A 13688-nucleotide genomic window follows, 5' to 3' on the forward strand; every position below is an offset into this window, starting at 1 on the left:
GGGCAGAATGGGGAAGTCTGAAAGGAAGAATCTACTCCAGAAAACAGGAAAAACGGGAAATTTAGAGGTGGAGTTCTGGGATTGGAGGGGTCCCAGTCCCACAATCATTCAGTCATCTCAATTCAATCATTCCTAAAACTTGTACATCAAGAATGATTGTTATCAAACGTTGTCAGCCATTTCCTGCAGCTGAGGACAACCAAGTGGACCAAACTCCGGAATAAAACGAGAAAATCTCAACTCAGGTCGAATTCACCATGTGCCCCTATGGAAACAACTTTTGTCAAAATTTGAGAATAATGTTGGAGATTTGTCACCAGTTTGTGGTGGCAGGTGTTTTTGTCTGTGTCGTATTTCGCTGGGAGGCAGCATCGGTACCAGAAACAACAACAGAATAAAGAAATGTATTATTTAGGGGGGGGGGGGGGGGGGGATCATCTTTGGGCCCAACCTAGAGAGGCTTGAGTCCATAAGGGGCAGAAGACCACCAAATTGATCAAAACTGCTCTAAATTAATGGTGATCATGAATCACCACTGACTGTTTCTGACTGGGATCTCAGGATCAGACTCATGAGTAAACATGAAATTTACCTGGATGCAGTAATTTCTGAGGATTAAAGAGTTAACCCAGCTTAGGTTGTTAAAAACCGACCAAATCTTATTTCTCAACACCAAGACAATAAAGCAATCAACCAAACAAATCTAGGGAATTGAACTCTTTTCTCTCAATGTATGTAACCCTATAAATGTTTCACATCAGCAGAGATTTACACAATACGTTTTTCTATTTCAAAATATAATCATCACAATGACTAATAAATGAAATTTTGGGGGGATTTGAGGATTTTTGCCCATTTTGGCAAAATTAACACCCATAACCCTCAGGATTAACCCACACACGCCTCTTGGAGCACATTTTATTTAATCTATGCATAATTACTCCAATACATTTAACAATGCAAAAACACAAATCTAATTCCACAATCACAGACCCACTACAAAAATACTATCCTGAATTAGTGAAGAGCACATGGTTTAAAACACAGGAGAGCTTGTACATTTTGAAAGAAACACAAAGTCTTGTCGAGCGCTGGAGGACGTTGTCAAGTCTCCCTTTGTCATATCTTGTGATAGTAGCAGGTGCTGCAGTGGCACTCTGTGTGGTTTCTCACTGTTATGTCAGCTACCTTTGTCTGAAATAGAGCAGATGGGGAATAAAGAAGCTTGAAGAGGACAATGAACTCATAGCTTTGCATTATACCATGATAGACCAACTTTACCTCATAGCTGTGCTTTGCTACACAGCATGTTGCCTCTGAAGTGATGTTCTTCGGCACGGTCATCGTCCTCATGGTGCTGAGAGGTGTTGGGTACGCTCTGGAGAAGCAGCAGCCCATGCACTGATAAATTGGACGATCCGTCGTAAAAAACATGTTCAGCGTCAGCTTGCATTCCTCACAGCCCACTACGAAACGCGTGTAGAAAGAAACAAAATAAAACATTGTGTCAATGTATAATGGGACTTTTTCCAGATCTAAACAACTATCTCAAGAGTGTAAAGGTAAAGAAACGTAACAGAAGAATTTGCAGAATAATTAGGCAATCCTTACTGCCTGATGAGTCGATGTTGGGGTATGAATCGGCCATGTAAAGTAGAAAACACAATAGAAGAACAGACACTCCTGCTGCTTTTACGGAGCACGTGGTAGAAGCTGCAGAAACCTGGTAACAGGCACACAAATCAACATCAACACTCTGCTACATCGCAAGAAAATCTCCAATAGATTAGAGCCTTACCATGATGAGAGAAAGCGTCCTATCATTGCGCCTCTGCCCAGGAATCCTTTATATTGAGGACTCATGGTTCGATTCATCTAATTTTATACCAGTGGTCTCGACAACTTCCTGGATTAGTTGAAACCTACCAACCTTATCCGTGATCTCACTGATTCTCTGGTTACCTTGCTCCCTTTCCACTAATCCCTTCAAAGCCCAAAATGATAAGACCAAGTCATGGAAACTCAATATACTTCCCCCATCCTGACGGTGAACCTTACATGTAATCCCTGGGTTTTTGTTACTTGGTAACAAAGGGTTGTTATCATTTTGTTGGGTCACGACAAAGAGATGCACGATAATTAGGGATTTTTCTTCAGTGTTTTGGTTCACTGCATTTGCACAAGCTGCACTAAATGTGTTTTTAGGCCAAAATGAACAGAAAAAAAAATGCTGGGAGTTGTTTATGTTTAAAAATGTTTGCAAACCACTCCTTGGAAGTGAGGAGATTTACTTTTCATGGAATAGTTCTCAACTTTGAGCTAATTGCAAAAACGTCAAGTCTTTCTCCTCACATAAAATATCGTCCTTTTTGATGCATTTTCTAGGGTACTTTTGATAGTTGAATAATGTCAGACGTGCCTTTTTATTAATCACAAATATGAAAGCTTGCATTTCAAATGTTCAAATGTTAGTTTGTGTTTCTCTCACTTTCGGTTGACCTTTGTTCAAATCCAGGGCAGATGAATGATTGAACCTTATTTAATAAACTGATGAGAGTTTGCATCCAAAATGTCAAGAATTAATAGGAATCTGTTTTGGGCTTCATTCATGACTCAGTTTTATTGCTCATGTGTCCTTGGTTGTTCTGGTGATAAATCCATGACTGTGTGGGCAAAAGGAGGAGCAAAATAGAGGCAGATCTTCTAATTTTCATTTGCAAACGACTGATGGTTTAATCCAGATTAAACTATAATACAATCATAATCTTGGTTTGAAGATAAACTGATTTGAGATCCTCTCACTTTTATGGAGATACGTCTTAAATCTGAGAGTTCATTAAAACTGCTTAGAGGATTAGCGTCATTGTTTGTGTCCTACCCCTCTCACTGACCTGCTTCACCATTGGCTTGTTTAATAAAACAAAATGTGTTGCTAAGTTTTTCATCCTCTCTGGGTTCATTAATAAGGCCAGATACCTAAACCGCGTAGGCGTAGCCTTGAAAGTAACGCTGGTCAGATAAATAGATATGTTTCAGCAGAAGGGAGAGATGGTTTTGACCCAAAAGAAGCAGCCCATCCAGGCCACACAGACAATAAGGAAAATGTACATGCAAACACTTTTCATGTGCAAAAAAAATTAGATCAGTAACGGCAGAGAACCAAAGGCAAGTAGACTAGCAGTAAAAAATTGAAAAATATATAATAATAATGATGATAATAATGATGATGATAATAATAATAATAATAATAATAATAATAATAATAATAATAATAATAATAATAATAATAATAATAATAATAAAACATTCTGAACTCCAGAAAAAAAAACTTCCAAATTTGCAGAGCTACAAAAAATTATTCATGTATTCTGTGATCATTTGAGTAAAACGTCCCTCAAATCCATGGACGTAATTTTGGGGGGGACAGGGGGGACATGTCCCCCCCACTTTTTCCAAAGTCAAGTTTTGACCCCTGCACTTTTTACCATCCAAAAACTATATTACGCTATATTAAATTGACACTGGTTGAGCTCTAGGACCAAATGGAAAACAACCGTTTGTGTTGAAGCCTGTTTCCCATTAGAGCATACTGTAAAGATACCCCTCCCCCCCCCCGTGCCCCCCACACACACACACACACTTCTAAAGTGAAAATTACGTCCATGCTCAAATCCCAAATAATTCTGTGGACGAATGAAGACAAAAGTTGACGTGTGCCGGCTGTAAAAGACACAACATCAAGTGGTCAGACGTGGTGGAAGTGTGATGGTCTGGGGCTGCTGTGCTGCTTCAGAACCTGGACCACTTGCTGTGACTGATGGAACCATGAATTATTTTCTCCAGAACACCCTGGAGATAAATTTATTTATGTGTTTGATACTGAAATGTATTTGCTGAGCGGAAACATTTAAGTTGGACAAAAAAGCTAAATTGAAAGAGAACAGTCCAACACATTTTTCTGTAACACTTGATGTCTTCTTGAGCAAATCAGAAAATTTGAAAGATCTACCTATAATTTTACTGTTTACTGTATTTGTCCCAAATGCTGAAATGTGAAAGGAGGGTGATACTGTTTTTGTTTGCAAGAAGTCTCACGTAAGTGTATAACTCCACAGTTTAACTGGTACTGGCATTATCTTACACAATTGCATCAATGCAACGTAGTATTCAGTATGTGTTCTATACTTGTGCAGTACTGGATGTACTTTAGTATGTGACTGTGGCCTTTATGCTGCATTTTTCTGGAAACCCAAGTTTCATTTTTATTTGTTGTTTTTAGTGCTTGAGGGTTACAACTGCCTATGTGAATTTACTTGTACTTTTGTTATTTTTCTTCTTGTGTATGCTACTGTAATGAGTGAATTTCCTCACTGTGGGATTAATAAAGTTTATTCTAATGCATTGCATTGGCTAGTTTGTGCTATGCAATGTTCCTGTTAAATAAAGGACTTGAATATGAGCCGATTAACTTTTGGAGTTAACCCAATTCTGGTTGGCCAACAGAGCTAATTAACCATAGCAGACATGAAACAATGTCTATAACTCAAATTTCACATATAATGAGCTAAGATTTAGTCTGATAGTAGCATCGTTCACAACACATCCTCACAGATATGGAGATATTGTGAGAGAGCATGCCCATTATTTATAAGATTTAACCAAAGATGGCTCAAACTCCATTATTTCTCCCTCCGCAATTATAGAAGGCAGCTCCACGGCTATAAAAGGAAGACCTAATGTGTGAAGACTTAAGCACAAATCAGTTTTGTACCATATGAAACAGATTATGAAGGTGAAGTTTTCCTAAACCATGATGTTTCTTTTTTATGGTATCTGACTAGAAAGTTGTTTGTCAGTAATGATTATAATTACAATGATTCTGCACAAAGTCTTAGTGTGCACCTTGAAAATGAAAAATAAACTTTTTTCCAGCAGATCTTTCTCATACTGAAGCCTTACTGAAGTCTTTTTCTTGGCAGAGAAGATCCCAGTGGTGAGAGAGGAGTGACACTGTGTGGCAGAAAGTGGGAGTTACCTTCCAACCCACAAACACACTCTAAACTGGTTGTTTTTGTGTTTCCCGTTGATATTTCTACAGATATTTAGAAATACATTATATGTTTTTCATTCATTTAGTTCATTTAGTGGTTTTTATTATGTATCTAAAAGCATTCATTTTATTCAAATCATCGCCACAATGCATGGGAGATGTTTTGGCTGATCCCAGTTGGCGTGAGAGCCAAACTTGTTCCAATATCTCAGATATCTCATATTCACACATTGGTGCAGTGGCCAGAGAACAAACCTGTGTTTCTGGAGGGCTGCAAGGTTCAGCTCAAATCACTGACTCGCTCCATATAAGGTCAGTTTTAGTTTTTATCTCTTTTTTCGGTCGTTCTGCATATTTTTATTAGAATTAACTAATGAACTAATTCTGTGTTTATTTGTTGTAATATGTTTTGTTAGTGGGCTGCACAGTAGCACAGTGACTAATACTGTTGCCTTGCAGCAAGAAGGTCCTGGGTTCAAATCCTAGCCTGGGGTCTTTCTGCAGTCTCCTTGCAATTGCATGTTCTGCTGTGCATGACTGGGTTCTCTCTGGGTTCCTCCCACAGTCCAAAAGCATAACTGTCAGGTTAATTGGTTTCTGTAAATTGCACTTAGGTGTGTGTATGTGTGTGTGTGTGTGCTTGGTTGTTTGCCCTGTGTGTCTCTGTGTTGCCCTGCGATGGACTGTCAACCTGTCCAGGGTGTACCTCGAAGATTGCTAGATAGCCCCCCCCCCCCCCCCACCACCACCCTGCATGGACAAGCGGTTATAGAAGATGGATGGATGTTATAAGATAAATATTTTTGTATTAGCCCACTATAAAATAATTTTAGCTGCTTTGTGTCACAAACAAGTCCAAGATCACTGAAATATTTTTGTGTCTCAGTATAACTCTGAACAATAAATGTTTATTTTTCTTGAATTGATGAATATTTGTTGTTGTTTTTTCCATTTTCACTTTGATTTTATGTCTCATTCCAGGCTTTATATTAAATTGTAAATTATTTATGGCTACTATTCTCACAAAATTTTAAAACAGTTGTCTTAAATTAGAAAAAAAATAGATATCTTTTGTGGAGTACTTATTTTAATATATTTTAAACAATTTTTATGAAAGTACGACTAGATATTACTGGTAATGTCTTTGTTATAAACTATTTTATTCTTTGTGTTTAAACCTCGCTTATTTGCTCTTTCCATCTGGTTTGATGAGTCGCGAGAAGCCTCCGTGATGGTGAATGAAGGGTTGTGTAGTGAAATTACTCATATGTGTAATTATGATGGACGCTGCGGATGACCTGCTGCTCCACTCCAACATGCATACAAGGCAAGCCCGTGCTACCCAGTCCGAGAAACCCCATCGACGAGACAAAACTCGAGGCGTGAACGTGGCAGCCATTTTACATCATCAAGAGTGAATGACTGGGGTCGGACCAGTGCCGGGAGTTTTACACTTTTTCAGTCTTTTAAATATCATATTTATCTTCCTGTGTAATCAGCACCATACACGTTGGTGTGCCAGCGGCAGGTAGGGCGAATGCTTCTAATTGGTCAGGTTAATGTCGCTTTATTAAGTGCTAAAAACTCCGAATCGCGTGGTGCTGTTTCAAACAATGTGGAAACTGGTGGTGGATGAGTTCTCCAGACCGGCTTTTTGAAAATGGACTCATCCTATGTGGCGGCACTTTGACTAACCACGCATTTGGCAGGCTAAAGTTTTAGCTTTCAGCTCCTTATTTGGTGTGATTAAATACACGAGTCGCGCCTTGTCACTTGGTAAAGTCTACACCGACACATGACGCTATAACAATGGCCTCACTGACACTCCGTTCAAATTAGCATGCTAGCTCCAGCTAGCTCATTTTGACAGATCATGGATCTGACGTGCTCATTGTCATTTTGTGCTAATAGAACCAGGCGAGCCTGTGACGTTAGCAAAGTTGGTGTTCATGGCTCATTATTGTACAAACAAACACGGCCTCGGTCTACAAACGGAGCAACAGTGTTAGCACTTACAGAAAATGCATAATAGCGTCTCGTGTTATTGTCCCGATAATGTACCATTAGCTGTGCACGTTAGCCGGCTAGCTTGCTAATAACGTTTGCGAGTCTGTCCCTATCCGCGAAATCTGACATCTTTAGCATCTACACCAAGAACATTAGACGTATGGGAATTTGAACACGTTATGTAATACATATGTAATAATATTAGCATTATAGCTAGTCGTTTGTAAAGCAGGAATGTATTAACCACAGAAAGCACGTGTTTATATGAATGCTTAACAGGCATATCAGAAACGGAATACTCGATATCAATACATTGTTATCGAAATAATTAATCATAGCGCGGATTTGTAATAAACATATTTTTGGTTAGTTTTTTATTAAATTAAGCAAACTGCTCACCTCAGCTAAAGTGTATGTTCTGAATTAAATCAAAACAGGAATTGGGAGTATAGTGAAGTTAGATGCTAGCATTATTACAGGAGTAATTGACGTGGTGTTTTTAGTATGTGCTACCACAGTGTCAATAAACAAATATGCCGTAGGGTGCGTTAATTTTAACTTACTGATCAGTCACCGGAAACCAAGACTCCCTCTGAACACATATCTGCCATCTAGCTTGTGTCAGAGTCCGCACCAAGAGGCTAACATGCAATTAGGAGAAAAATAGACTTCTACCGAAGCTACAACTAAGAAGATCAAGATTTAGGGGAAAAAAGTCATCGCCACAAATCAGGAAGCAATTTTTGGATTTAACTGTGTTTGTGGACAGTTTGATTTGTACATTCTGTCTTGTGTAAAATGTCAGAGTGTCTATGTCCAAATTTAGTGCTTTTTCAAAGTTACTGGTATTAAGTCAAGATACTGAAAACTGTCCTCGGCTTTTCACATCTGCCAGCACCTGCTGTTTAACAATTAGGACTTAGAAGTGCATTACCCCTATCACAATTCACTTTTGTTTAGAAATTCATGTTTATTTTTAGAATGATTTTTGCTGACAAGTCTGAGACTTTCCACTCTCTTGAACACGTCCAAAGTCTTCCCCTTGACCCAGGATTAATTTGGCTCATTGCATTTATACAGATTTCTGGAGACATGGCCACAGAACATATAAATGGAAATGGTCCAGAAGAGCCAATGGACACCTCTGCTGCAGTTACCCATTCTGAGCACTTCCAGACTTTATTAGAAGCTGGTTTACCACAGAAAGTTGCTGAAAAACTAGACGAAATTTACATAGCAGGTAAGGCATTATCAACATACTTGCATATACAATATGCAATTTTTCCTGTATCAATTCATGCATGTATTGTCATTTCATCTCCGTTTTGAGTGGGGGAATTGGGTTCTGAAGCAACTTTTTGTGGTTTCCAAGCAAAATGGGTACTGCAGTGCTTCAAAATATAAAGCTATGTATAATTGGTGTAAACTATTCCCAATGTTGTTATCTCCCTTCAGAAGTATTTCGATCAGCATGCACATCATTTTTCACCTTATTGATTGCAGTTTAATATGTTTATGCAATATTTTTATCTGAAACCTGGAAGATCTTGAACATTTGTTTAATTTAACCATCTTTTAGTGACTTAGTTGGTCACTTCCAGAGAATGTCTGGTCTTCGGGCCAGATGGGTCTGAAGCAGAAACAATGGAAGCAGCTGTTTAGTGTGTAGCTGCCTCGGACAGGTGATGGCCCCTCTCTATACAAAAATGTTGACTAGCTAATTTAAAAACTCCCAACCTCAGTAAAGAGGGGCACTGGCAGATCGAGTTGCATTGTCGCATCTGCTGCAATTATTTCTGCTGAACTGAATGGTCAGAAAATAAAAAGCAGCCTGTCATTTGATTAGGCTTGATTAGGCTGCGACACCCCCCATTATGTAGTAAACAACATTTTATCAAATCATCTGAGAATTATTTGTAGAATGAAATAATATGCATGTAAATGAGTCTTTCAGTAGGTTTTTTTATGTATAAATCATTAAGTCATACCTTCTTATTGATGCCAATCTTTCTGTTTTGTCCAAATCTGCAGGTTTGGTGTCCCACAGTGACTTAGATGACCGGGCGATTGAGGCTCTGAAAGAGTTCAACGAAGAAGGTGCTCTCCAAGTCCTTTTGCAGTTTAAGGACAGCGACCTCTCACATGTTCAGGTGAGAAACCCCCTTAGAGGTACAATACAGAGGATTTCTGTGGGTTGGAACACCATATGTTAGTTTTTTGTTCTGGTTTACCAAATTCCTGAAACAGCATTTGCTAATGTGGTTTTCATTGGTGTATCCTGTAGAACAAAAGTGCCTTTCTTTGTGGCGTGATGAAGACATACAGACAGAGAGAGAAACAAGGGACCAAAGTGTCTGACACCAATAAAGGACCAGATGAAGCCAAAATCAAAGTAAGAATGGAACCGTTTTGTGATTGAAGCTGTTTGTGTACATAATAAAATATCTTGGTGCTTTTTAGTATTTAGGTTTGTTTAGTTTTCATTTTAATTGACTTTTCTTCCAGGCTTTGCTGGAGAGGACTGGCTACACACTTGATGTGACAACAGGACAAAGGAAGTATGGTGGTCCTCCACCAGATTGTGCACACTCAGGGGGACAACCCACCATTGGTACTGAGGTATAAAACATCTGGCTGTTTCTTTAACATTAAGTGCATTTGGTTAAAGTGTCCGAATGATGAAATGTTGTTGATCTCTGTAGTAACCACGGTTACAGTGATGGCTTACCGCTAAGAGCTGACTGGACGCCAATTCCAAAATGTAATTCGCCTTTTTTCGTTACCTTATAATGATGCATATTTCCTCTTTGTTTAAACTTGGCAGATATTTGTAGGTAAAATTCCCAGAGACCTTTTTGAGGATGAACTGGTTCCCCTGTTTGAGAAAGCCGGCCCCATCTGGGACTTGCGTTTAATGATGGATCCTCTCAGTGGTCTTAACAGAGGCTATGCCTTTGTCACCTACTGCACTAAGGAAGCTGCACAGCAGGCTGTCAAATTGGTAAAACTTCTCTTCTACATTTAGAACAAAAAAATAACCAAACATGATTTAATTGAAATTAAGTAGAACTTAGAAAATCGACTTAAAAATGGTGCATCATGCGGATAGTGAAGCTTTGTTGAATTCTAAAAGTTGTAAAACCAACACTTAAAGAGCAAGTCACCCCTTACAAGAAGTGTATTTCACTCCCACTTCATGTTTGAAAAATGCAACAAATGCTGTTGCCTAGCAAACCGAGAGGGTGGAGCCACTAACAAATACACACACTCATGACATTGTGACATCATAATGTACCAGTTTACATCATAGCATACCTCTTAGCCAACAGCGGTGGCAGATTTAAATTCAAATGCAGTGAAGAGTTTTTACCTGACAACGGCACAACACTGACAGTTTCAGGCAGAAAATTTTAATTTTAACTAAAATGCACTAAAGTGCAAAACTATTGACTACACGTGTCTGCAGCACGATTAGACACACATTTATATAGTTCATCAGAAAAAATAGTTGATTTTGGGGTGACTTGCTCTTTAACTTAAACTTTGGTACAATTTAAGAATTCTTTAAAACTAAAGACAATCTACTCTACATCCACAGTGCAACAACAATGAAATCCGACCAGGTAAACACATTGGCGTCTGCATCTCTGTGGCCAATAACAGACTATTTGTTGGATCCATCCCCAAGAGTAAAACAAAAGAGCAAATTGTTGAAGAATTTGCAAAAGTTACTGGTGAGTTAGTACTGCTTTTATTATCAGTTAAGAAGCATTTTAGGAAGATTTATTGTGTTTAGTTTTTGGTGTTTGAAGGGTGATCCTATCCCTAAAACTTAGTGATGGTCAGTCTGAGTGTCTGCTGCTCACATCTAACCGGATGATTGTTTTTGCTTTTAGCTTTTTACCACATTTATTTGAAAGCTTTGCCTCTGCAACAAAAACGGTTATTCCCTTCTAAACCCTCTGTTTCGTCTATTTTTGTCTTTACAGAGGGTCTAAATGATGTCATATTATACCACCAGCCAGATGACAAGAAAAAGAACAGAGGCTTTTGCTTCCTGGAGTATGAAGACCACAAGACGGCGGCTCAAGCCCGCCGCAGGCTGATGAGTGGCAAGGTGAAGGTGTGGGGAAATGTGGTCACTGTGGAGTGGGCTGATCCTATTGAGGATCCGGATCCAGAGGTCATGGCTAAGGTGAGCGATGCAATATTATATTGTTCTCTTGTGCATGATTTAATGCATGTGGAAAAGTTTATTAAAACACTCTTTCTTTCTTTTTTCCTGCCAGGTAAAAGTGCTGTTTGTGAGGAACCTGGCATCCACCGTTACAGAGGAGACGCTTGAAAAAACATTTAGTCAATTTGGCAAGCTGGAGAGAGTGAAAAAACTGAAAGATTACGCCTTTATCCACTTTGAAGAAAGAGACGCTGCTGTGAAGGTATGACGAAAATAAAAAGGGGTGTTTTAGTAAAACCGTTGGGTGAATGAACAGGTTAATTTTGTGCCAGTAGTGGGAACGCCTTTGAATCTAGGCTGGCTTTGATTTTCACAGGCTTTAGCTGAGCTCAATGGCAAAGACCTTGAAGGAGAGCACATTGAAATAGTCTTTGCCAAGCCCCCTGACCAGAAGAGGAAGGAGCGGAAAGCCCAGAGACAGGCCGCCAAAACACAAATGTAAGCAAGAACAATGCAAATCAAGCTAACTTTGGCAGCCTGTAATTACCAGGACTCCTCCACCGTTCAGAGGAGACGTAGATTTCAGTGGTTTTTCACATGTTCTGGTTAAACTACTTACCCATTTTATCTCTCATCAATAGATGACTAAATGGTCATTGAAACTTTGCCTTTCAGCATTTTCCCATGTTTATGATGAATGTATTCGTTCATCCTCAGGTATGATGAATACTATTATTATGGGCCTCCTCACATGCCACCACCCACAAGAGGAAGAGGAAGAGGTGGGCGGGGAGGCTATTCTTATGCCCCTGATTACTATGGCTATGAAGACTATTACGATTACTATGGATATGATTACCACAACTACCGGGGAGGATACGATGACCCCTACTATGGCTACGAGGACTTCCAGGGGTCTGGCAGAGGACGGGCAACAAGAGGCGTTCGTGGAGCTCAGACCAGGGGCCCTCGTTCTATCACCTCCAGGGGCCGAGTGGGCTTCACTCAGCGAGGAGGCCTAGGAACAATCAGAGGTGAATGATATTTGGTTATGACCGCCATAACATGACTACCTAACAACTCAGTGTTGTGGCTAAACTTGGACTTCAGTCTGTTTCTGATTTCCTGCAATAACTTTTTAATTTCTTGTCTTTCAGCAGGGAAACGGGGCCGAGGGCGGTCCTGACCTGTCACAGTGGATACTGACTTGATGTGTGGGGTTACACCGTAAGCTGCAATGGATATTGACATGACAACAAGCACGACAAAAAGGTCCAATGAAATTCCAGCCTTACAGAAGAAGTTCCCCCTACCCCATTTTTTATTCTTAGAAACCTTTTTTCTCAGAAGCTGCCACCTTAAAAAAACAAAAAAAAAAAAACGGCCGTATGTTTCTGAACACTCGCCACAGCCTCTTTGCCCAGTCTCCCTGTATGTTGCCCTGATTTTCAGGGCTTTATGAATTGCCCTTACAATCTACCCCTTCCCTGTGCCCCAAACATGCCATTTTAAAGAAAAATAATAATTATTGAAGAAATTGCACTTTTTAAGTTCTTAGGTTTGAAGTGGCTCAAAGGAGCTTGATACTATTGTATATTTTTGTGCTAATTGCAATTTTATTGTCGGAGTATCCATGTTGTTTTTGTTTGACCTGGATGTTTGAAATCGAACATTTGCAGGGTTTTAAGGTGTACCCACCTGGCATGGATAAGTCAGGCATTCCAGGAAAGTGGTTCTTTTAAGAACATGTCTTTAAAGGGTTGGTTGACTACCTCAGTACAGAGGACTAAACTACCCGGCCTGTACTGTAAATAGGGAAACTATATAGATGAAAGCAGGGCTTGTTTTCATACAAAATATGCACAAGAGCTGCAGCGCAAAAACGATGTACTTAATGTAATATACTCCTTTTAGCTGCAGCTCTGCAGACTGCAAACAGTCAAGCTGGGCATGCAAACGATCTCATATGATGAGTCTAAACAAGCCCTACTTTTATCCTATTTTGAACTGAATTAGCTGCATTGCTTCTTCAGAGTATGTAGTTACTGGTTGTATAGTTTTTCGGAAAATGTTACGTTTTGTAAAGGCTTAAACATCACAGGCATCCAACTGCCTTTGATAAAAAAAAAAGAAAGAAAACAAAACAAAAATAAAGCCCTGCAGTGTCCCTTTTGTTACCACTATTATTCCAATGGGGTTTTTACTCATGAAACACATTTTTCAATAACCACCCTAATCAGAGAATAGACTATCCATAAGATCATGGAAATCGAGAAGATCCCTTCCCAGCTCACAAGGCAGCGACTACATAGAGCATCTTGGAAGTGAACCTTGGTGGGTGACTGAATTGCCATATTTTCCAGTCAGTGTGTGCCTAACCTGAGCTGCTGTGATGTGGTGAGGGATTACAGCCCTATAGTGGTTGAAGGGATACTGCAGTGAATGATTTGTTTC

At 39.5% G+C, this 13688-nt stretch overlaps 2 protein-coding genes across 3 annotated transcripts; one reads left to right on the forward strand and one right to left on the reverse strand.

Moving 5' to 3' along the window:
* Positions 1 to 904: 904 nt before the first annotated feature.
* On the reverse strand, positions 905 to 1938 carry cga (glycoprotein hormones, alpha polypeptide). The gene is made up of 4 exons (XM_015969941.3): positions 1799 to 1938; positions 1612 to 1723; positions 1282 to 1466; positions 905 to 1194 (listed from the first exon to the last, which is right to left on the reverse strand). The coding sequence occupies exons 1-4, from the start codon at positions 1799 to 1801 to the stop codon at positions 1120 to 1122; spliced, it is 375 nt and encodes a 124-aa protein (XP_015825427.3). The 5' UTR covers positions 1802 to 1938; the 3' UTR covers positions 905 to 1119.
* Positions 1939 to 6440: 4502 nt separating this feature from the next.
* On the forward strand, positions 6441 to 13287 carry LOC107392257 (heterogeneous nuclear ribonucleoprotein Q). Of its 2 annotated transcripts, XM_015969947.3 has the most exons (12): positions 6441 to 6578; positions 8138 to 8297; positions 9089 to 9207; positions 9342 to 9449; positions 9563 to 9676; positions 9882 to 10058; positions 10656 to 10791; positions 11047 to 11252; positions 11347 to 11496; positions 11611 to 11732; positions 11952 to 12268; positions 12392 to 13287. In XM_015969947.3, exons 2-12 carry the CDS (start codon positions 8150 to 8152, stop codon positions 12418 to 12420), a joined length of 1626 nt encoding a protein of 541 aa, XP_015825433.1. In that variant the 5' UTR covers positions 6441 to 6578; positions 8138 to 8149; the 3' UTR covers positions 12421 to 13287. The 2 variants fall into 2 exon arrangements, with proteins under 2 accessions (XP_015825433.1, XP_015825434.1); XM_015969948.3 differs by lacking the exon at positions 8138 to 8297 and having other exon boundaries at positions 6448 to 6578.
* Positions 13288 to 13688: the final 401 nt, after the last annotated feature.

This window comes from Nothobranchius furzeri, chromosome 18 (assembly GCF_043380555.1).
Source record: "Nothobranchius furzeri strain GRZ-AD chromosome 18, NfurGRZ-RIMD1, whole genome shotgun sequence".
NCBI classification, from domain to species: domain Eukaryota; kingdom Metazoa; phylum Chordata; class Actinopteri; order Cyprinodontiformes; family Nothobranchiidae; genus Nothobranchius; species Nothobranchius furzeri.